Below are 21,278 nucleotides of genomic sequence, written 5' to 3'. Positions count from 1 at the left end.
GCCCCATGCGGGCCGGAGGGGCCCCAGGGCTGGAGCAGCCACGGCCGCGGGCAGGCCGGATGCACGGGACTCACAGCGGCCCAGCCTCTCCGCGGGGATACCGATGCGCATGCAGTTGGCGGCGTCCGGGCTCTCGGGCAGGGGCAGCGCCTCGCACTTGGGCAGCTGCAGCCGCATAAGGATGAGCGGGTTGGAGCGCGCGATGGTGTACTCCTGGCGACACAGGTCGCTCTCCAGCACCTCACACTCGTCCCGGCACAGCTCGCGGGGCTTGGGCAGCCGGGAGCGCGCGTCGCACAGCGGGAACACGAAGTGGCAGAAGGACGGGATGGCAAACTGCGAGCACTGGTCTGACAGGTGCGTGGAGGTGCCGATCATGGTGAAGGCCGCTGCAGGGCGTGAGACGGTCGTTAGGCTGGGTGGCACCTGCTCCCGGGCCCCTGAACACCGCCGGAGCCTCCCCGCCCCCACGCCCCACTGCACCCCTCTCCCGCTCGTGTTCCCCCTTCCCCTCCCAGCAGGGCCCCCAACCCTCTGCCCTGTCCTCTGCACACCCAGAACGGCTCCCTCCAAGGCAGGCCCCCCGAGAGCAGGAGCTGCCCGGATGTGCTGGGAACACGGAAAGTCTCAGTCCCAGGGCTTCACTTACAAACGCGGAACAGGAGAGAAGGGGAAACTGGGCCCAGGATCTCACCCGGCTGGAGGCTTCTTCCAGCACAGGAAGATTCAGGGGTCAGACCCAAAGCCACTTCCCAAGGCCCTGCTAGGAACTGGGCTCTGCAAGCAGTGGGCGGTAGCTAGAGCAACGGGCCTGGGTGACGTCTGAAGCAGAGACCGGACAGGGCGCAGGGACGGAGCCCGGCGTCCTGCGGGACTGTGGCCGACCTGGCGGCCTGGGGAGGCTGCAGCAGGGAGGGGTGGAAGGTTGCCCCGAGGAGGACGGCAGCAGGGCAGACACACGGGAGACCAGAGCTGCGACCAAGCAGCAGCAGGAGAGGCGGGGGGGGGGGGGAGCCCCCAGATAGCCGGAGGGCGTTGGGAGGGGCAGAGGGAGGTGCTTTGGGATCCAGGAAGCAGAGAAGCAGGTGTAGCCAGGGTCTGAGCCGCGGTCGGCTGTCTGTCCTCCGAGGCAGGACAGGACACGGGATGGAGCAGAACGGAACAAACATGGCGTGTGACCCGGAGAGAACACGCAGTGGCACTGCGGGCCGAGCGGGAACACGTGCGGGGGCAGGAGGGCAGGAGGCAGCAGCCCCGTCAGGGCTCAAAGGGAGGCCGCAGCTGGCGTGCCTGCTGCCCCGAGGCCCAGCCACTGTGGCCTGCGAGGGCTCTGCTCCTGAGGATGTGACCCGGCGGCCGAAGAGAGAGGTCCTGCCCCACACCCTGCGCCGCGGGCGAGAAAACAGGCGGGCCGGGCTCATCCCCGGGACACAGGCCAGGGACCCATGCTGTGGAGCCCCGTGTGGCCAGCAGGCGGCGCTGCGGGCGCCCACTCTCTGCTGACCGGCCCGGCCCCGCCCAGGGCAGATGAGCCGGAGGGAGCCCAGCTCTGGCACCACCCGTTACCCACCACGGATGGTGGGTCCCTTGTCCTGTCTGGTCCTGTGCGGTGACCTGTCGAGGCCACACCCTGAGTGACGGATGCCCACACAGAGCGTCTGAGGGAGCTCGGGAGAGGAACACGTGGTCCCTGCTCCTTCCGGTCCCTTCTGGCCAAGACTGACGCTGGGGGAGGGGCAGGAGGTCCCCGGGCAGGGTCTCTCGGAGACGGCTCGGGAGCCCGGGGTGAGGCCCGGTCAGGCCCATGACGGAGCTGGGGGCCATCAGGAGGGCGGGCGTGGCGTGGCGGGGACCCCGGGCACGGAAGGACGGTCGAAGCCAGACAGACCTGGCGTTGCTCTCAGGACAGTCACCAGCGGAGCGTGACCCTGTGATGGTCTCTGCTCTGCCCTTGCCCCCTCAGACACGTCCCATGTGGGCTCACTTCTCAACGTCCGGCTCTAGGTACCCGGAAGGTCCAGCAGCTCATGTCCCCGCCTCCGTCCACTCCCCACGTCACCTTGAAGGTGTCTTGGGACTCTTTCCCCCGGAAGCTCCCAGAGTCCTGGGAGTGAGTTCTGACAAGCCTGCCCCAGGCAGGACACCGCAGAGCCAACGGCCTCGGAACCACAAGCCCGTCAGCCCAGGTCAACTTCCACCTCCTCTCACGTCCACACACCTAGAGATGCTTGTTCTAGACTTTCGTCTAAACGCTGCTGTGCGGCCCGCCTGCTCGGACAGCAGATGTGCTCAGCGTGTCCAGCCACTCCCGGAGATGTGACTCGGGGACAGTCTCATGCCTGGGAGCCGGGTTCGTCAGTGAGTGGGACGCCCGGTCTGAGGTACGCGGCTAGCGCTTCCCAGGTCGGTTAGGATGGAGGATGTCTGAGCGCGTGGCTCCTACTAAGGCCATAACGGACTCTTCCCTTAATGAAAGAGAAGCGACGAGAAAAATCCAAGAGCCCTGCTTCTGTCGAGGGTGATTTCTGTTCCCTGGAACCTGTGTCACGTCTCTGGGGCACGGGTACGGCCACACAGACCCTAACGTAAACCACTGAATGTTGTGGCCCAAAAGGTTTGAGCAGTTCTGCTTTAGAGAGCATGAAAAGCTTTTCCAAAAATAGCAACATTCTCAAACGGGCTCCTCTTGGATGACCACCGTCCTCCTACTTCTCCGTGGACACCTGGCCCTGTCCTCAAGGGGCTCGGGAACCACGGGCCAGGCGGATCCTTGCACGGCCATCGCCCTAGACCCTCCAGCTGAGGTGAAAGTGAAGGGGGGGTGACCCGGATTTGGAAGGACAAGTCGATGCCGTCTGGAGGCTGGAGAGGAAACGTGTGTGTGTTTGTGGGGAGAGCGGAGAGGGGCTTCGGTTGAATTCATTTTCTTACTTCTCAAAGCATTTCCCCCAAGATGACCTTCACATCACCACGTAAAAGCCAGCGCGTGGAGGACGACCGGCCGACCGAAACGGGAAGCCGGCAGAGACAGAGAGCAGGCCACTGCCTGCCAAGGGAGCCGCCCCCTTTCCCACGCGGTGAAGCAGGTCCCCGAATACTGACTGTCCACGGGACCTGATTGCTGGTCGCAGGCGGCCAGGCAGCGTCCCCGGGCGCCGCCACAGACTGCAAACCCCTGTCCCCAACACCGAAGTCAGACCCGTGAAGCTCTTCACTGAGCTCAGATCTATGGGGGACAGGAGTCGGGGAACGCAGAACAGAGAAGTGCAGTGATTAAGTGCGGTGGGTGCCGGCCTCCCTGCGGTGTGGCCAGGGGACAGGAGGGGACAGCCCAGGGACAGGAGGCCCTGGCGACGCAGTGAGACGGGACATCTCAGGACTCTGGAGCCACGCAGTGGGCCCAAGTAAGTGTGCTTGCTAGTGGGAATGCACAAACGGGAATGTTGGAGGGCAAACCCTGGGGCCAGTCCCCGCTGCTTCTAACAGGGCTGTCTGACTCTGTCGCACGACACGTGGACAGGGACTCCGTGTCCGAGATCGGAAATAAACGCACGAGGGGGGTGGAGACGGGCGGCGCGCGCTCACGGTCCGACTACAACGACGCAGGGCTCCTACCTGTGATGCGGTTTTCAATCTCTCCCTGCATCTGGAGGGAGTCCACGTAAATGGTCCGGTTCCCGATGAAGCGTGCACACGCAATCCCCCGGTATGGCTGGCAGAAGCCGTCCTCGTGGTAGTCGTCTCTGGGGAAGACACAGCCATGAGCACACTGGCTTGTTTGGTTTTCTCTTCAAATCCAGCATCTTTTTTTTTTTTTTTTAAGATTTTTAAATTTCATTGGGTTGATTTTTTGTTACACATCAAGTAATACACCCAACTAGATCTTTTTTAAACAATGATTATTATGTTTCATTATGCAACGTTAGTCACCATACGGAACACCCTTGTGATCTCATCGTCTCACTCCTTGGTACCAACACAAATGAGCTGGAAACTTCAGACCACCCGAAAACCTGCCCAAACTTGGAAGCAACCAAGCTGTCCTCCAGCAGGTGATGGGCAAAGATACCGTGGCCCGTCCAGATAGAAGAGCTTGTAGCACCAAACACAAAGGAGCCATGAAAAGACACGGAGAAAGCTCACATGCACGGGACTAAGTGAAACACCGATCCAGAGAGGCCACGTGCTGTAGGAGTCCAGCAGCCAGACCTTCCGGAAAAGGCAGAACTATGGAGACGGGGGAAGGTCAGTGGTGGCCGGGGGCTGGGGGAGGGGGTGGTGCACAGGACCACCAGGCAAAGCACAGGGACTTCAGGGCCGGGAACCGACTCTGGATGACACTGTGGCGGCGGGTGCGCGTCTTTCTAGATCTGACGCTGGAGCAGCACCGGTTTGAACCTCGTGAGTCCATTGATGGGCAACGTGTTTACGGTGAACACAACAGAGTACGGTAAATGCACTTTGTGTCCCTTATGATTTTCTTAATAACATTTTCTTTTCTGTAGATGACTTTATTGCAAGAATTCAGTCGTAACGCATACGACACACAAAACAAACGTTAATTGACTAAGTGATTGGTAAGGTGCTAGGAGTTAAGTTCTGGGGGAGCCAGAAGTTACACACAGATTTCCAGCCACATGGGGGTCGGCGTCCCCTTCCCCCTGTTGTCCAAGAGTCTGCTGCCCAAAGTCCCAGCAGGGACGGCAGCCCGAGTGAAAGCTCCCGGGTACAGACTTCAGCTCATCGTAAGTACTGGCACTGGCTCGTCCGTTCTAACCAACGCGCCACACTAAGGGGGAAACCGCAGGTGTGGATGCTGGGGGGGTGTCGGTGAAACTCTCCAGACTTCCTGTTCAATTCTTCTGGAAATCCCAAATGGCTCTAAAATATAACATCTATTAACTTAAAAAAATCCAGCATCGTTAAGGGCGTGGCGCCATGGAGCGTGACAGATGGATCATAAACGTGAAGCATACACATGGGTGGGCACACATCCATGTCTTTGAGCAAACGCATGCAGAACGTTGGCCACGAACATCTCATCCTACCCGTGAGCCACACAGAAACATCACAGCGCACCCCACGAGCGTCGCTTGTCTGCAAGCAAGACTCGTGAAAGCGTTGACAGTCCAGGAACCGCGTTCCCACATCACATGAGAGAAATGGAGGGAAACAGTGGAGATCCCCGAAAGTCTGGTCTTCAAATAAGTTGTACAAGGAGATGTTCTTATTACACAACAGAGAAGTAGACGGCACAGGCCACACTTCAAGACACAGGGGCTGGGTGGTGAGCCTCACCGAAGCATGGCCCTCCCACCGGGCCCCCCAGTTTGACTCCCTCCCCAGGGCCTTCGCACAGCACGCACAGGGCATGCTGGAGTCTGTGCCACATTCTATTGTGGGAACCTGTTAGTCGTGCCTTCAGCTGATGAGATCAGGCATTCTGAGTACCAGATGCTTTTCAGAGAGCCCTCAGGATGCTCCAAGGAGACGGGGACGGGGCCACAGCCGATATGCGAGAGCTGGCAGTGGCTGGAGCCAGGGAGAGGTGCTTGGGGCTCCAGGGGCAGGTTACTAACAAGTGCATTAGGACTGTAATTAAGTCACTTGTTTTCTAGCTAATCTGTAACCAGCCCCTAAGCCTGACAGCACTCGTCAGCCCGCCCTACAGTGGTCTGGACCGGCCCCCAGGAAAACCTGTGTTGTGTCCAGCTCCACCAAATGGACGTGAAAACCCATATTTCAGAAAGCTCCTTCACAAATGTAAAATCCGGACGCTCGTAACGGCAGAGACAAAGGATCTGGCAGAACACCCTTTCAGCCGCTCGGCTCTCTCCCTCCTGGGCACCTGCAGGAGCTCTTTTTTTCAAAGAAAGGAACCTGGAGCCATAAATAACTGAAACAAAGAGACTGTGGTGTCCACACGAGCTGGACGCCCTTTCTCGCAAGCTCGCTTAGCCATTATTTCCTTGGGTCAAGGATTCCTTAAATGTAGCCTAACTAGACAAGCACACACGCTAACAATACAGCCCGACCCCTCCCTTCTCACTCTTTGTGAGCTGGAGTCAGCTGCTGATTAAACAAAAACCAGTGCCTACCAAATGCACCAGAAGCGCACGTCGGCTCTGCCCCAGTGCGTGTGCTACGCGTCACCGTTTGCGGGTGGCTCAGGGCGCTTGCCACTGCGCCTGGAAAATCAGAGACACCCACATTCCGTGTAACATCACCTGCGCACGGGAGGGGAGCTCTGATGTAGTCTGTCCTTCAGGGTGAAGAAAAAAGTTGAAAAAATGATGTCAAATTAAGCCTGAAATAACTAGAAAATACTAATGATGAGAACAGAAATCAATACAAAAACAGAAAAATCAATAAAGCCAAAAGTTAGTTCTTAAAAAAAAAAAAAAGAACAAAATTGCTTAAAAACTGGAAAAGAAAAACAGAAGAGAGAAGGAGAAAACACACACCAGCAACATCACGAATGCGACGGGGACATTGTCCAACTCTACGGATGTTCAGAGACAACAGGGAACGTTATGCGCAAATATCTGAACACAGATCCAGTAACTTAGGAAAATAGGGCAAATTCCTTGAAAAACACAATACACTAAAATTAGTGGAAACAGAAAAAAAACTCAGAATAGCCTTAAATGTCTTAAGAAATTTGAAGTTGTAATAAAAAACCTTCCCATGATTAAAACCCCAGCCCCAGATAATAGAAACTGGTGAATTCTGTCAAACATTTAAGGAAGAAACAGTAATTTTAGATAAACTCTTCCAGAATATAAAGGAATAAGAGATTGCACCCAGATCATCCCCAAGACGCAGTGACACAAGCGACTCACAAGCACGTCCAAGGACGTCCCAGACAAACGTGCCCGGGACTGAACGGGCACCACGCTTCACAAAACACAAGCGCACAGGCTGGACCCAACAAAACAGAAAGACAATAGAGAAATGGGCAGTGAGCCACCTGGGCGATCCACAAACACAAGGTGTTTCAACATTTAAAAACCGGTCACCGAAAACAGAGACAAGGAGGGAAACCGTGTAATCATCTCAGTTGAGAAGGAAAAAAGGTCGACACAAGTCAACACTCATTCATGACCAAACTCTCGACAAACAGAAAACCTCTCCGAGTGTACTCTACTGAAAGGGCATCTATCAGATGCCTACAGTGAACAACGTTACTTAACGGTGAAATAAGGGACATTTCCCCACATTCATTTGGGAAGATGAACCTGTCTGCTCTTACATTCTAGCTGACCTTGGGGCTCAGCCAGTACGATCAGGAGACGGCGTGGTCAACCGATCAGCGGCCCGGCAGACAGATGGCACAGACTGGGAAGAAGAAGTAAGACCTGATGCCGTAATTTACATAGAAAATCCCAAGGAATATATTTTTAACCTGCTAAAACTACTACAGATCTAGTACGGCCCCAGGAGAAGGTCAATACAATCAACTGTATTTCTACATGTAACAGTTAGCAAACGGAATGTTTAAAAAATATCATTTCCAGGGATGCTCCGGTGATGCTGGCGGTTGATCATCCGACTCCTGTATTGGCTCGCTGCGATGTCACGGGATCAAGCCCCACGCAGGGCTCCAAGCGTCTGGGAGTCTGCTTGAGATTCCCTCCCTCTCCCACTGCTTCTCCCCACTCTTTGCACTCTCTCTCAAATAAACAGATAGATATTTAAAAGAAAGTCATTTACAGTAACGTTAGACGTACACAAGAGCAGCAAATTCATAGAGACAAAGTAGAATCATGGTTGCTAAGGGTCGGGGCGAAGGGGAAATGGGGAGCCACAGTCTAGCAGACACTGGGTTTCAGGCTGGAAAGGTGGAAAGCTCTGGACGGCATGTGGTGATGACCGCACGGCAAGGAGAAGGTACTTAATACCCCTGAGTTTCTCAATTAAAAATGGCTGAAATACTTTGGACAAAACCTAGTAAAAATGTACAAGACCTCCCCACTTAAAACTTCCAAACACTGTAGAGAGAAAGAAAAGAGAAGCTACATCAGTAGAAATACGTACCATATTCCTAGGACGGACCATTCAACGGTTTTAAAGAGTCGATTCTCCCAAAGCACAGCGTCACCTGTCAAATCCTAGCACGATTTCCGCACAAATTACTTTAAATCATGGAAAAAAAAAAAAAAGCCAAAAAACAAAAAAAAACTATATAATGAGAAAATGACGAAGTGAGCAAAATCCACAGCAGCGGTAAGGGGCAGACTGACATCACGTGCCTCCAGACGTACAGCCCTGAGAAAGACACGTCACTATGACACCTTCAAGTATAAAATTCACAGGCAGCCTCTCATCGTGACCATCGTAACCATTGGCCAAACTCAACTTCGGAGACGCGCCGTACCACAGCTGCCACGGCGACGGATGTTCCAGCGTCACGAGAGGCTGAGGACCTGTTCCGGATTAAAGACACTAAAACAACGTGGAGAGGATTCCGTCCCCAGAGAGGGGCCCACACAGCGCTCCTGGGACAAGTGGAGAGACTGGAAAGTGAATGACACGTGTCACATGACACCCCGAGTTTGAAGCTGTGGTTCGGTGAGGAAACAGGTTGACCTTGGGGACTAACACGGAAGTATAAAGGGAAATGGGGCACAGGGAACACAGCCAGTTCTCGGGTGGCTCAGGAAAGGGGAAAATTACAAATATGTACGGGAAAATGAGAAATCAAATAGGACACGATGCCTGTTGGCAAGCCCGCGCAGAGAGAGGAGAGATTACTCCTAACTGCTCCTCTCGTCACTTTTCTGTACTTTTGGAGTTATTTCGAAGCGGAAAGTTAAAAACGTCCCCGTGCGTGCTTTGGTAGAAACGGACAAACGCTGGAATTTACACGTAAACCAGAGCAGCCAGGACAGTCGTGAACGAGGAGCCGCCCGATTCCGAGACTTACCACGTTCCGAGTCGAAGACAACGTGCGGCTGGGATACGAGGACATGACGGAGAATCTTAAAACAGACCCTAAGCAATGGTCAAGTGATTTTCAGCACAGACACGAGGCGTCTGAGGAGGACCTGGCGATAGTTTCAAAAACAGTGCTGGAAAGAGTGGACATTTGGAGGCTTTTCGTTTTGTCTTAAGGGTTTTATTTATTCACTTGAGAGAGAGACAGACAGAGCGCACAGACGGAGAAGCAGGCTCCCCAGTGAGCAGAGAGCCCGATGCGGGGCTCGATCCCAGGACCCTGAGATCATGACCCGAGCCCAAGGCAGAAGCTTAGCTGACTGAGCCCCCCAGGCGCCCCAGAACTGGATATTCATATGGAAAAAATAAACTCAAACCCATGTCTCCCACCGTACACAAAACCTGATTTTGAGAGAGACCGCAGAACTAACCATAAAAGCTAAAATTATGGCACTTATAGAAGAAAACACCGGAGAATATCCTTATTCTACTGAGATAAGCAAAGGCAAAGATTTCTCAAACACAATGCATAAGAGAAAACAAAAGATAAACTAACTCACTAAAATTAAATTTTCCTGGGGTGTCTGGGTGGCGGAAAGGTTAGGCAGCCAGCTCTTGGTTTCAGCGCGGGTCCAATCTCAGGGTCCTGGGATCGAGCCCCATGTCGGGCTCCGTGCCTGTCGGGGAGTCGACTTCCCCCTCTCCCTCTGCCCCTCCTGCTCCTGCTCCCTCCTTCTCTCTCAAATAAATAAATAGATCTTTAAATAAATTTAAATTCTGCTGCTCACCGAAAGACAGCGTTATGAAACTAAAAAGGCAAACCACAGTCACTTTTTCTTTGGCAAAGGAACTGTGTACGGAATATCTCAGAAGTCCTATAACCCCGCAGGAAGACACACACCGCAGGAAAACTGGGCAAAGGCCTGAGACACTTCACCAAAGTGCAGCCTGGAAAGACGGTCCCAGTCTCAGTGAGGAGAAACTATAAATCAAACCTCCACAAATCATCACAACACGAGTGCCGGAAGGCTAACGGACGACCCTGCACGTTGGCGTGGACGCGGGGCGGCCGGACTCTCACACCGCGGACGGCAGCAGGAAACGGAGATACTGCTCCGGGGAGGAGCTGGGCACTTTCCCCGGCGTGTGCACGCACCGACCGCCGGACCCGGTAACCCCGCGGCCGGGACGCGGTCCAGAGCCATGAAAACACGCTCACAGAAACCCTCGAACACAAACATTCCCAGCGGCCGTATCTGTAACCGCCCCAAACTGGAAGCCCAAGTGCCCGTCAGCACGCGAAGACACACACTGTCGCACCTTCCTGAAACGGCGGTCCGTAAGCAAGCGGGGAAACTCCGGGAAGAATCTTTCAGGTATTACACCGCGTGAAAGAAGCCGGACGCGAGAGGCTCCGCGAGGACGTAGCACCCACGCGGGACCCCCGTTTCTGTCCTGTGCATTGTGGTACTCACCGCACTGCGAGCGCGCCTGGCCCAGAGCTGACCCTCAACACACGTCTGTTGAGTGAGTGAACACTTTCTTCAACATGGGACACACGCTTCATATTTCTAATTCAAGATAAAATACTCGCAGCATCTGGTTACGCGGACGTCGTGTTGGACGTGACAAAAAGTGTCGACAGGGTCCGCGGGAGCACACCCGACACCAGCATTCATGACCCAAAGCGCACGTCAGCAGAACCTCTCAGACACCGTCTCCGGGGCCAGGATCACACGCGGCGGCCAGAGGCAGAGACAGGGTGGTTTGGGTTCACAGTTCACCGGAGGGAAGCGTGGTTCTCCTCTGCGGAGCACAGCGGGCTTGTCCCTCCCGGGCAAACCTTGGAAGGTGGGTATTTCCTTGGGTGACTTGGGTGGTCGGTGTGTAAAAAGCTCTCATCCCTAAATACTAGGGCATGACAGCTCGTGCGTGGGTGGGCTCAGGCGAAAACAAAAGGACCAAGTGGAGGCATCAGAAGTGTCACCACACGTCCCGTGCGAACACCGTCACCCCTGCTAACGCGCAGACACGTCCGCGTGCCTCTGTGCGGTGAACGGGAGGCTGTGGGTGTCCCCCACGCTCCCCACGAGGATCTCTGCCACCTCCTGCCTGCATCACGTAATCTTTAAAATGAACTGAGTTTCTCCTTTTATTCAAGTTTGGCACTACAGGATTTAAGGAGTTACGTTTTCCAAGAAATAGAACCTACCACAACGAGAAGCCACGGAGGGAGAACACCGGGCTGGCGCCTCCCTCTCTGCAGCTTAGCTCGACCAGGGCAGGCCTTCGTGGCTTAGACAGCAAATGCTCAGTGTCAGCCTTTGCCCGGGACGGTTCTCTCCCCTACGGTGAGGCAGCCTGGTTTCTCCTGAAGTCATTTTTAATCACCGCTTGTTGGCAGTTTCAGTGTGTTTTTTCTTAATAGTGCTACTTTCCTGTAATTAGGATAAAGCTTGAACTCGGTTATGACAGCTCCCCAAAAACGGCAGAGGAAGGAGCTGGAGGGAGCAGATCGCCGCGCTCTGTTTAGACACGCCGGCTGTGGGGCACCTCTGAGTCATCCGCCCGGGGGTGGCCCGATGCCGCGGAGTCCGGGGCCTGGAGACGGGGAGATAGACCGGGAAACGGGGCTTCCAGGGCTGTGAGTGCACGGGTGGTGAGCGGCCAAAACCTTGGAATCACACGCACCTTGTGAAGTAAGAAAAGGGCTCGGGACGCGGCCCCGTTTGTCGATTTCCCGGAAGCCCATCATGAACCTAATTCACAACCGCCCAAAAGAGCAACGCACGTCCCTGTAAGCAGCATCTGTTGAAGCACCTGGGGATGCTCACGTGGGGACCGTGGCACTGACCCAGCACAGCCATGCAGGAACCAGGGTGGGTTTCGGGGGCCACCCCGCCTGCTCCGCCCCGCCCCACCGTGTGCCCAAGCCACCAGGCTACGCCACTGTGGACGCATGGGTCTGTCATCGTGAAGTCGAACCCCGTTTTAAAGGGCAGATGAAAACGGAGCCCATACACGAAACACGGGACGTGCAGCCTCCCGTTAATCCCCTCACGTTATCCAAGCTGCCGCCTGAGTAAGCTGCGGTAGCGCCGTCTTTGAACCACGTCTGTGGAGGCACGGCTGCTCTTAAAGCCTCTGTTCCCCACGTACACTCCCTCCTCAACCTCCCTTCAAAAGCATGAAAGGAAAAGCCGTGTTTTAACAGCAGTAAATCCCTTCACCTCGCTCTACACCCTCGTACTGGCGTCCAACGCTCTGCCCGTGGGCGCAGGTGTGGCCGTGTGAGGGCAGCCGCTGGGGCGGGGAGCCTGGAGGGCAGCCGCCACAGAGGTTCCCGCTCACAGCGCTGACCTGCGGCACTCGGGGGTCGGCCGAGGCTCCGCTGGTGCCCCAGGGCCGGCTCCCGCTTGCAGGCACAGGCCCACGGCTGGTGCAACAAGGAGGAGCCCAAGGAGATGGCCCGAGAGGAGTCACAGGTGAGACGAGCTGGGGACACTCCAGGGACAAAAATGGAGAACGTGTGGACCAATCTGTTTTTAGCCAGTGATTTCCCCCCTTTCTGTCTTGGTTTTGGTTAATTTCCAGAGATGCCACAAGGAGGGGAGGTTCGTCTATGGAGACACAATCAGCATCCAGCTCGGGCGCGTCAGACCACAAGGCCACCCGATTACAGAAGGTCGTCCACCAGCACGAAGCGGCAGACGGGTTCGGGAGTTCGACAGAGCAGAACTCGGCCCGGCTGAACGCATTTCAGGCCGGAGCCATAAAGCCACACAACGCTGGGCGCGCTGCTTCGTAACGTACCAGTAATATGCTCAAAGGAGAAAAACTAGAGTCACCGTTGAATCTGAGAAAAGTGACGGCAAAAATCGGACTTCTACTCCGCAGTTCCAAGAAAAATACAAACCGACAGAAATCCAGATGGAGAAGAAAACACGACGGCCAAGACACCTGAAAGCAATGGTGAGTAATAAGGGGGATGTATGCGTCAGCTCAGCCTGCGGCAACAAACAGCCCTGACGGGTCGGCCTGACTTTGTGTAGTTCTGGAGGCGAGAGGCTGAGCATCAAAGTGCCAGCCTGCTCAGCTCCGGCACAGACGGCCACCTTCTTGCTGTGTCCTCACACCGTGGACAGAAAGCTCTCGTGGGTCTTCCTCTTCTTGTAAGGACATGAGTCCTACAGGATCAGGGTCCCCCCCATGACCCCATTTAACTGTAATTTTGTCCTTAAAGACCGTACCTCTATATTGTCACATGGCCCTGGGGGTTAAGGCTTCAATGTGTGAAGTGGGGGGTGGGGGTGGGGGTAGACATAATTCAGTCCACAGCAGCAGAGTGAGAGAATCTCTCTACACATACCAAGACATCGTGCAAAGCTATGCTGTGGGAACAGTGATGATATTCCAGAGAGACGCTGCAGGAACACATCGGAGAGCTCAGAGCAGACGCACATGTGCAGGAATCTCACGTGTGACAGAGGTGACGTCACACTTAATGATTACCGATGGCACCATTCATTAGACGGTGCCAACGACTAGGCCAGATAGAGAAAACACGGCAGGAGAGCCCCAGCTTGTGCCAGCACAGAAGTCAGTCCGGGTGGAGTAAGAGCTACAGAAAAGTTCTATCTAGAATACAAGTTAAAACTCTCGCAAACCAGTAAGAAAAAGACAAATCACCCAATGAAAAATGGGTAAAATACAGTCTATTCTGGTTATTTGCGGTAATTATTTCCTATGAGGGCGTCACAAATGCTGAATAAGCAAATACGGAGCCACGGCTCCCAGGGGAGAAGGCAGGGGTGGTTTTCTGCGCGTCCGTGGTCATGACATTTTCATTATCCAGTCAACACGGGACCTTGTTCTACGTGTGTTTGTGTTTGAAGACCTCTTCCGCAGCGTGTGTTGATGATGCATTAACGTCGAGCTGAGGGCCAACAGCACCGTGACTCCCGCCTGAAGGAAGCTTATCTAACACACGTGTTTTTCCGTGGGGCCCGTCACAGCCTTCTGGTGCTCGGGAACTCTCGAGAGCACCTCCGCGCAGAGCTCAGGGCCGCCCTGCACAGCAAATCACCCACAAGCAGCCCCAAATGAGAACTGACTAACACCGTGTTTACCGAGGGGCGGCTGAAGTAAGACCGCAGGCCTCGGGTGGGACGTGCGCACAGGCAACACACGTTTCACTGCCCTGCCCACGTCCGTGAGTGACAGCGAAACCGCCGGAGTACTGGCTTCGGAGTTACGACGAGATTTTAGCGAGTAAGAAACTGTGCAGCCAGGGCATCTGCAGATAAAGAGGACAGGCTCACTGGCGGGCAATTCAGCGGTCACTAAACAAACAAAATATGTTCAACTCCCTCTGTCTCTGCCCCTCCCCCTTCTCGTGCCTTCTCTCTCTACCAAATAAATAATAAGTAAAATCTTTAACTAACTAACTAACTAACTAAATAAATAAATAAAATAAAAAGGAGGTAGGAACAGCCGTATTATTGTCAGGCAGGAATGAATTCAAAGCAAAAAGCACCAAAAGGGACTAAAAACAAAATAAAAGCTGTACAGCCTCAAACCTGTAGGCATTTAGGAAAATAAAGTAAGGAAGAAAGGAAGGAAGAAAATTGATAGAAACTGACAAACCCAGAATAGGTACGGATGAGTTTCACATATTTTCAGAGATCTATAACCTATGTGGACAAAAACCACAAAGACAACTTCAATAACACACTTAACACGTGTGATCGCGTAGAAGAAGCAACCTACGTGTGACCACCAACGGAACATGCTTATCTCTTGAAACGACAGGAAAGACTCACAAGAACGGACCACATCTAACTGGCCCCAGAGAAAATTGCAGCCAATCACCAAAGTAAAATACGTCCCCAAATCACTGATGACAATGCGACAAGAATCAGAAATTCACAAGAAAAACCTATGTGCCTGGAGGGAAGGGGAGAAATGCAGCCAAAGCATTATTCAGAGGACATGTTGTAGTATTAAATGCATTTGTTTGAAAAATTAAAATGCTTAAGAAAAACGACTTTTTCAAGAAATTAGATGGACATAAAGATCAGTGGAACTACTACACACACACAGACATACACACACACACCAGAATGGCTCAACTTAATAAAAACACCAAGCAGACCAAACGCTAGTGAACCGGGCAGCGACCAGAACTCTCTTCGCTGCTGCTGGCAATTTAAAGGTGGCACAAGCACCTTTAAAAAGTCTGGTATTTTGTGGTGTTTCTGACCAAACTCGGCACACACACCCTGTGAGCCAACGATACCACTCCTAGTATTTACTGAACAGAAATGAAAATATATGCCCGCCAAAACGTGTTTGAGAACACCCACAGCACCTTATTCCTAAGAGTCAAAGGGGCAAATTACCTGGGCGTCCATCATCAACAGGAGAGTGGATGGACCAACGAGTGTAGACATACAGTGGGACAACCTCCAGCGACAAGGCAGTGACCTGCGAACACAGGCGCAACACACGTGCGCCTCAAACACGTCCCATGAAGTGAGAGAAGCCAGTCTTGCGTGGCTACGTGCTGTAGAATTTCATTTCCAGAAAATTCTAAAATACATAAAATGAGTCCATGGCAGAAAAGAAATGAGAACCGTGGCTGCCCAAGGAGGAGGGAGCTGCCCGAGAAGCTGCAGGATGGAACTTCCTAGAAGGACAGGAATGTTCTGTGCCTGGGCAGGGGTTTGCACAGCAGGTTTTTGCACTTGCTGGACCTTATTAAGGCGATACGTCAGATCTGTGCGCTTCGCTGTGCGGTGTTTTAACTCCAAAGCAGCAGCAAGACCAGCACACAGACACCCAACTCTCGTCCACGCCGCAGCACTGAAGTTCAGGGGCACAAATACTTGTAACTAGTTGTGGAAAACATAAAACAGACGGACGGATGGGTGGGGAGAGAGGCCGTAAGGCCAGCAGCGGGAACCGAAGTGGCAGGGTCTGGCTGCGGGCGTACGGATTGGATATCACTGTCATTCTTTCTACTTTTCCATACGCTTGTAATTTTTCATAATACAATGTTACGAGGGGCGCCTGGGTGGCTCATTCGGTGAAGCGTCTGCCTTGGGCTCAGGTCATGATCTCAGGGTCCTGGGTTCAAGTCCTGCCATCGGGCTCCCTGCTCAGCGGGGAACCTGCTTCCCCCCTCCCCTCTTTCTTGCTCACAGCCATGCTGTCTCTCTCTCTCTCAAATAAATAAATTTTATAAAAATATATACTGGAGGAAAAAAGAGAACCTTAATGTTTGAAGAAAGTGGTCTTTGACAGGACAATTCAATTTAGACGTTAATTTTCACCAACTTTACCTTAAAATTCATTATCATTCCAATCGAAATGCCACCAGAATTCTTCAAGGAAATGAGGGCGTTCTTTAACAAGACACAGCATGAACACCATAAAATTATCGGTGACTACTGCTAAGCGACTGAAAAATTTTAATTTCTGTATAATCAAGCAGAGATAAGTAATTACTAAAACTCAGCAACGCACAACGTTAGGGCGGTGGGGAAAGACTGCAAAGAGACAGTTGACCAAGAGGAACCACGAGTGTCAAGGAACGTCTGTCGCGAACAAGCCAGCCAGCCGACGTGGCCGCTGCGGGTTTTCCTCCTTCAGAGCAGCAAACACGAACAGACTCGGTGGTCACCTTGCAAGTTTAGGCCAACCGGGTCTTCGTATGGCACAGAAGCAACCTGTGCATGCCTCCGGGGCGGGATCGCTTGTAACAAGGAGCATCTTGGGGCTCCTGGGTGGCTCAGTGGGTTAAAGCCTCTGCCTTCGGCTCAGGTCATGATCTCAGGGTCCTGGGATCGAGCCCGGCATCAGGCTCTCTGCTCAGCGGGGAGCCTGCTTCCCCCTCTCTCTCTGTGCCTGCCTCTCTGCCTGCTTGTGATCTCTGTCTGTCAAATTTTTTAAAAAGTCTTAAAAAAAAAAAAAAAGGAGCACGTTCAGAACGTCCCCTAGAGAAACGAACAGCCATCTTGGGACACACACAGAGCAACCACAACAGATGTAGGATGGGAGGTTCTTGTCACCGTGGGAATATCACATGCTCTGCCAGGGACAGAGATGGGGAGAAAGTCAGGGAAATTTAAAACAGGCTGACAGCCCGCTCATCAGGCCAGTATGGCTTTTAGGTAAGAAAGTCAACGGCAGTGGGATGGGGTATCCTTCCAGGTAGGGGTAAATCCTGAGAGAGGTCCCCCCAGCACCCCCACGAGACTGTGGAGGCGATCCTGGGGCCCAGCCTGGGGGGACGGGATGGGGAGACGTTCACGTTCCCGGAACGGCCCACAGGATGGACGGCAACGTGCTGCTTTAATCCTTCATTAAAAACCAGAAGAAAATAAGTACAAAAATATTGCTGAGTTTTTATATGAATTTTAAATATGCAAATAGAATTGATATTTGCCTATCTAATAAACCACATTGTCCTTGTATGTCTGTGTTATGTAATATTTATAAACATAAGATGTCCAAGTATGGAAAAGTAAGGCAGGGCCACTTCTGAAGTCACGGGCACCTTCTCCAAAGCCGCCCAGCTGTGGCTCTGATGTCACTTCTCCTTGCCTCGCTCTCCGCACAGCTGACTGTTGACACGACCGCTCAGCACAGGATGGTCTCCAAAATCTACCCTCTGCAGATGGCAGCCGGCGTACGCTACCAGGGGCCCCTGTCCCCGCACCCACCCCAGGGGCCAGTGTTGCTGAGAATCCGGGGGGCCACGGAGTAGCCCACGTTAGCCCACACATAGCATCCGTGTCACTGTTTGCAACATTTGGGGGTGAAGCAATAGCTTTCTGATCTGTCGGGACAAGCAAGGGGGAGCCCAGGAGCCCCTGCGAACCTCGAACACAACCCCAAGGAGAGTGGCTCTCGTGGTCAGGGTGACAGAACGTGGAGGCTCTGGAAGAGAACGTCCACAAATGGACGGGTACATGGAGAGATGAGACACCGGGGAAAAGACGCCTGGGTTCCCAGCACCCAGCCACGGTTCGGTAAAGACGCACGAGCCAGAGCTCTGACCCTCAATGTCCTCACCTCTGACGGGGGGCTGACGCCCGCCTGCGCCGGGGGACACCCTGAGGTGCGTGGCCACACCTGCCATCGACCCGCGGCTGGTGGTGCGGTTGTGAGCGCGGCTGGGATTTCTGTGAGCAGCGCTTCCCTGTCTCCAGGACCCGGGTGTCCCCAGCTGTCTGGCCCGTACATCCACACCCCTTCCAGCTGCCTCGTGAGGCCCCGATCCCGCAGCCGCTGGCCTCACGACGCTTCTCCCTGATGCGAGGCCGTGGAAACTCCAACAGGGTCCCAGCCCCGAGCCACATGCTTGTGTGAAGTCCAGCCAACTCGGTAGACAGGTCATTGTGGCATTTCCACCCCGGGTCCTTACATAACGGAAGCCCTCGGGGAATGAGAAAATGGTTTGAGGGAAATGGATACTTACTGAAAGTGATGATTTGGGCTGTGTGTTGGACCTAAAAAGGAAAAAAAAAAGGCAGGTTATTAATCCTTCATGATTTGGAATCAAACCTTCTTCCAGCCCCGCCAACGGTGAAGCAGCCACAGCCCAGTGGGCCCATTTGTGGTGAGCTGACCTCGGGCCCGTGCTCCGCTGCAGCCTGAGACGACACGCCCGGGATGCAGGAAACCACGGAATGTGGACAGGGCCTGCTCTCTGTTTATGCAGAAACATTTGGAGATATTTTTGGAGTTTTTGCCATCTTTTCTCACTCTCTCCTCATCTAACCTTGACTCACAAGGTCTGTTTCCTAGCCGGGGCCCGAGCTGTGTGGAGCCCGTGTGCCAGGGCTGGGGCAGTGCGGGGACCACCCCCCCACGGGGGTCAGAGAGGACGCATCCCGCCCCATCGCCCCGTGATGAGCGTGCACGTGGGGGACCGTCACCACGCTCTGCTGCTGGCCCTTCCTCTCGGCCAGGCCCCGTCTTCTGTGGACAGCAGCCGCCTGTCCCCCTGAGTGTGGCCAGCCTGGCCGTGGGTCCCCCTCCACCTCGAAGCTCCCCTTTGCGTCTGGGGTGATTTTCTGCTCACCGGGTTTCCAGCCCCCTGCGTCGGTGCCTACTTTCTGTTACGACTAGTAAATGGGGACCAGGTCAAGCCCGGACCTCGTGCACGGCGAGAGGCCTCGGGGAACGGTCTGATTTCCTTTCTGCCGCCCTGGGCGTGCTCAGTGTCCAGCGGCACGTTCGTGTCCTGGGGCGGGGCCGGGAGTGGGGCTCCCTGCGAGCCGCCGGCCGTGGCCCCGACTCACCGAGCCGCACGAACAGCACGCCTGTGGCGGTGATGGTCTTCACGCCGTTGGTGGCCACGCACTGGTAGTAGCCCGTGTCCGTCGTGTCCAGGTCTTGGATCCGCAGCCGGGATCCGTACTCCGTCTTGCGGACGATGACCCGCCGGGGCTCCTGCACCACGGGCGCGTCGTTCTTCAGCCACCGCACCGTGGGCGCGGGGTTCCCGGCCACCTTGCAGTGCAGGATGGCCGTCTGGCCTTGGACTATGGTGATGTTGTTCACCGGCTCCAGGAAGTTCAGAAAGTAGCCTGCGGAGGAGACAGTCACAGGGCAAGGCTGGGTGAGGCCCGGAGGACGGCGCTGCTCCTGCGACCTCTCGCCTAAACGCGCTCCATCCCCGTCCCTGGTGGTACTCATGTTCTAGAGCGTTCTGAGAACACGGAATGAGCCAACCGCTGCTCCCAGGGAGATGAGGACAGGATTTCCGTCAGTCATGGCACAACCTCATTTTACCCATGTTTCTGTCTGAAGACCCCTCGTTAACAAGTATTGTTGACTCGCTGACACAAGGTCACCGCCAACACTGCGGCCTGAAGGACGCTTATCTGACGCGTGTCTTCTCCGTAAGACACGTCACAGCGTTCTGGTGCTTAGAACGCGAGACAACACTTCGCACCATCACTGCAGGGGGTTTAAACAGAGAAATCACCAACAAAAAGCCAAAAAATGCCAAAAGCCTGAGACTAAATAGAGACCACAGAAAGGACACCTGTTTACAGTCTGAGCGGGAGCCCCCGCGGGAGTCACCTGGTTGGGCCTCCGTGAGCGATGTGTGCATCAGACGCACTCACGACTCCGGGCGGGTCTGCGAGTGACCACGCAAGGGCACCGTGAGGCCTGATTTGGGGGCTACGGGTACACTCTGGACGGCAGGAACTTGGAAAGTGGAGCCCCGAAGACAGGATCAACGGGGCTGCTCTCTGCCAGCACCGGCCTCATCTGATCTCACGGACTCATGATGCAATTCGCGCTCAGAAGAGCCGTCCTCCCTCAGTCGCACCACCAAGTCAAGCCTCAAGAAGGAATAATTTGTCACCGGACACATCCTCAAAAATGAGCTAATCCTTGGCCTGCACAGAACAGGGACGTCAAGGCTGAGCGCTGCTGAAGGCTGTATGTGGGGCAGGAGCGGGAAGAAGCTGTGCGCGGCTCCCCGCGGGGCAGGGGAGAGCAGGGCCACCCAGGACCTGGAACACAGAGCCAGAGGGGCTGGAATGTGGGCTCAATCCAACCAGGGCTGGGGACTCTCCGCAGATGACACAGGCCACGGAGGACAAGAGGAAGTGAAACAGACGGCAGAGGAGAGGGGTGTGTTTGTGTGTGTCTGTGTGTGCATGTACATATGTGGTGTGTGGTGTATGGGTGTGATGTGGTGTTGTGTGTGTGTTGAGTGTATGTGTTTGTGTGGTGTGTGTGTGGTATAGGGAGTGTGTATGTACGTGTGTGGTGTGTGATATGTGGATGTGACGTGGAATGTGTATTTGTGGTGTGGTGTGTGTGTGTGTGCATCTGTAGTGTGTGTGATGCATGTGTAAATGTGCACACATGTGTGTCAGGAGCTGGGAGGTCATGCTGTCAAGATAAACACGCACGCTAAACTTCCATAGCACACACAAACCCTACGGTTAGATAAGACAGTCAGCCACGAGGAGAGGAACTCACCTCCGACAAAACTAAGATAAGAGAGCAGTCTGGAAATGACCATCAAATATAGTCACGCTCTGAATCTTCTGGCTTGATTTCTGGTAGTTTCCTACCCTTTTTTTAAAGAAATGAAGTGGAAAGATGGCACATATCTGTTAGGAATCTGTTAGCCTTCACTGGATGGGAAACTACAGCGTTTCCAGTGGACCCTCGAGGTACGTTTCCCAGGCTGGGTGATGGGCCCAGATGTTGGGTGACGGGAGGTGGCAGAGGGGATGGGAAGCTGTGGATTTTATGAGGGAAGGATGGTTCTTCTTGACAAGGGAGAGTGGACGGATAGCTGTCTG

The 21,278-nt window shown here is 54.2% G+C and overlaps 1 protein-coding gene across 1 annotated transcript in view; it reads right to left on the bottom strand.

Moving 5' to 3' along the window:
* The window catches only part of ROR2 (receptor tyrosine kinase like orphan receptor 2), a 160,962-nt gene that overhangs the window by 6,871 nt on the left and 132,813 nt on the right, over window positions 1-21,278 (bottom strand). The window contains exons 3-6 of the mRNA XM_032866404.1: window positions 19,248-19,535; window positions 18,422-18,452; window positions 3,616-3,743; window positions 75-389 (exon numbers count right to left, since the gene is read on the bottom strand). Of these exons, the coding sequence (XP_032722295.1) occupies window positions 75-389; window positions 3,616-3,743; window positions 18,422-18,452; window positions 19,248-19,535 (762 nt within the window). The remainder of the gene's footprint in view (window positions 1-74; window positions 390-3,615; window positions 3,744-18,421; window positions 18,453-19,247; window positions 19,536-21,278) is intronic.

Source organism: Lontra canadensis, unplaced genomic scaffold, assembly GCF_010015895.1.
Source record: "Lontra canadensis isolate GAN:19392208 unplaced genomic scaffold, GSC_riverotter_1.0 scaffold31, whole genome shotgun sequence".
Classification (NCBI taxonomy): Eukaryota; Metazoa; Chordata; class Mammalia; order Carnivora; family Mustelidae; genus Lontra; species Lontra canadensis.
Note: the sequence above shows the minus strand (reverse complement) of the source record. Positions and strands in the feature narration are given on the sequence as shown.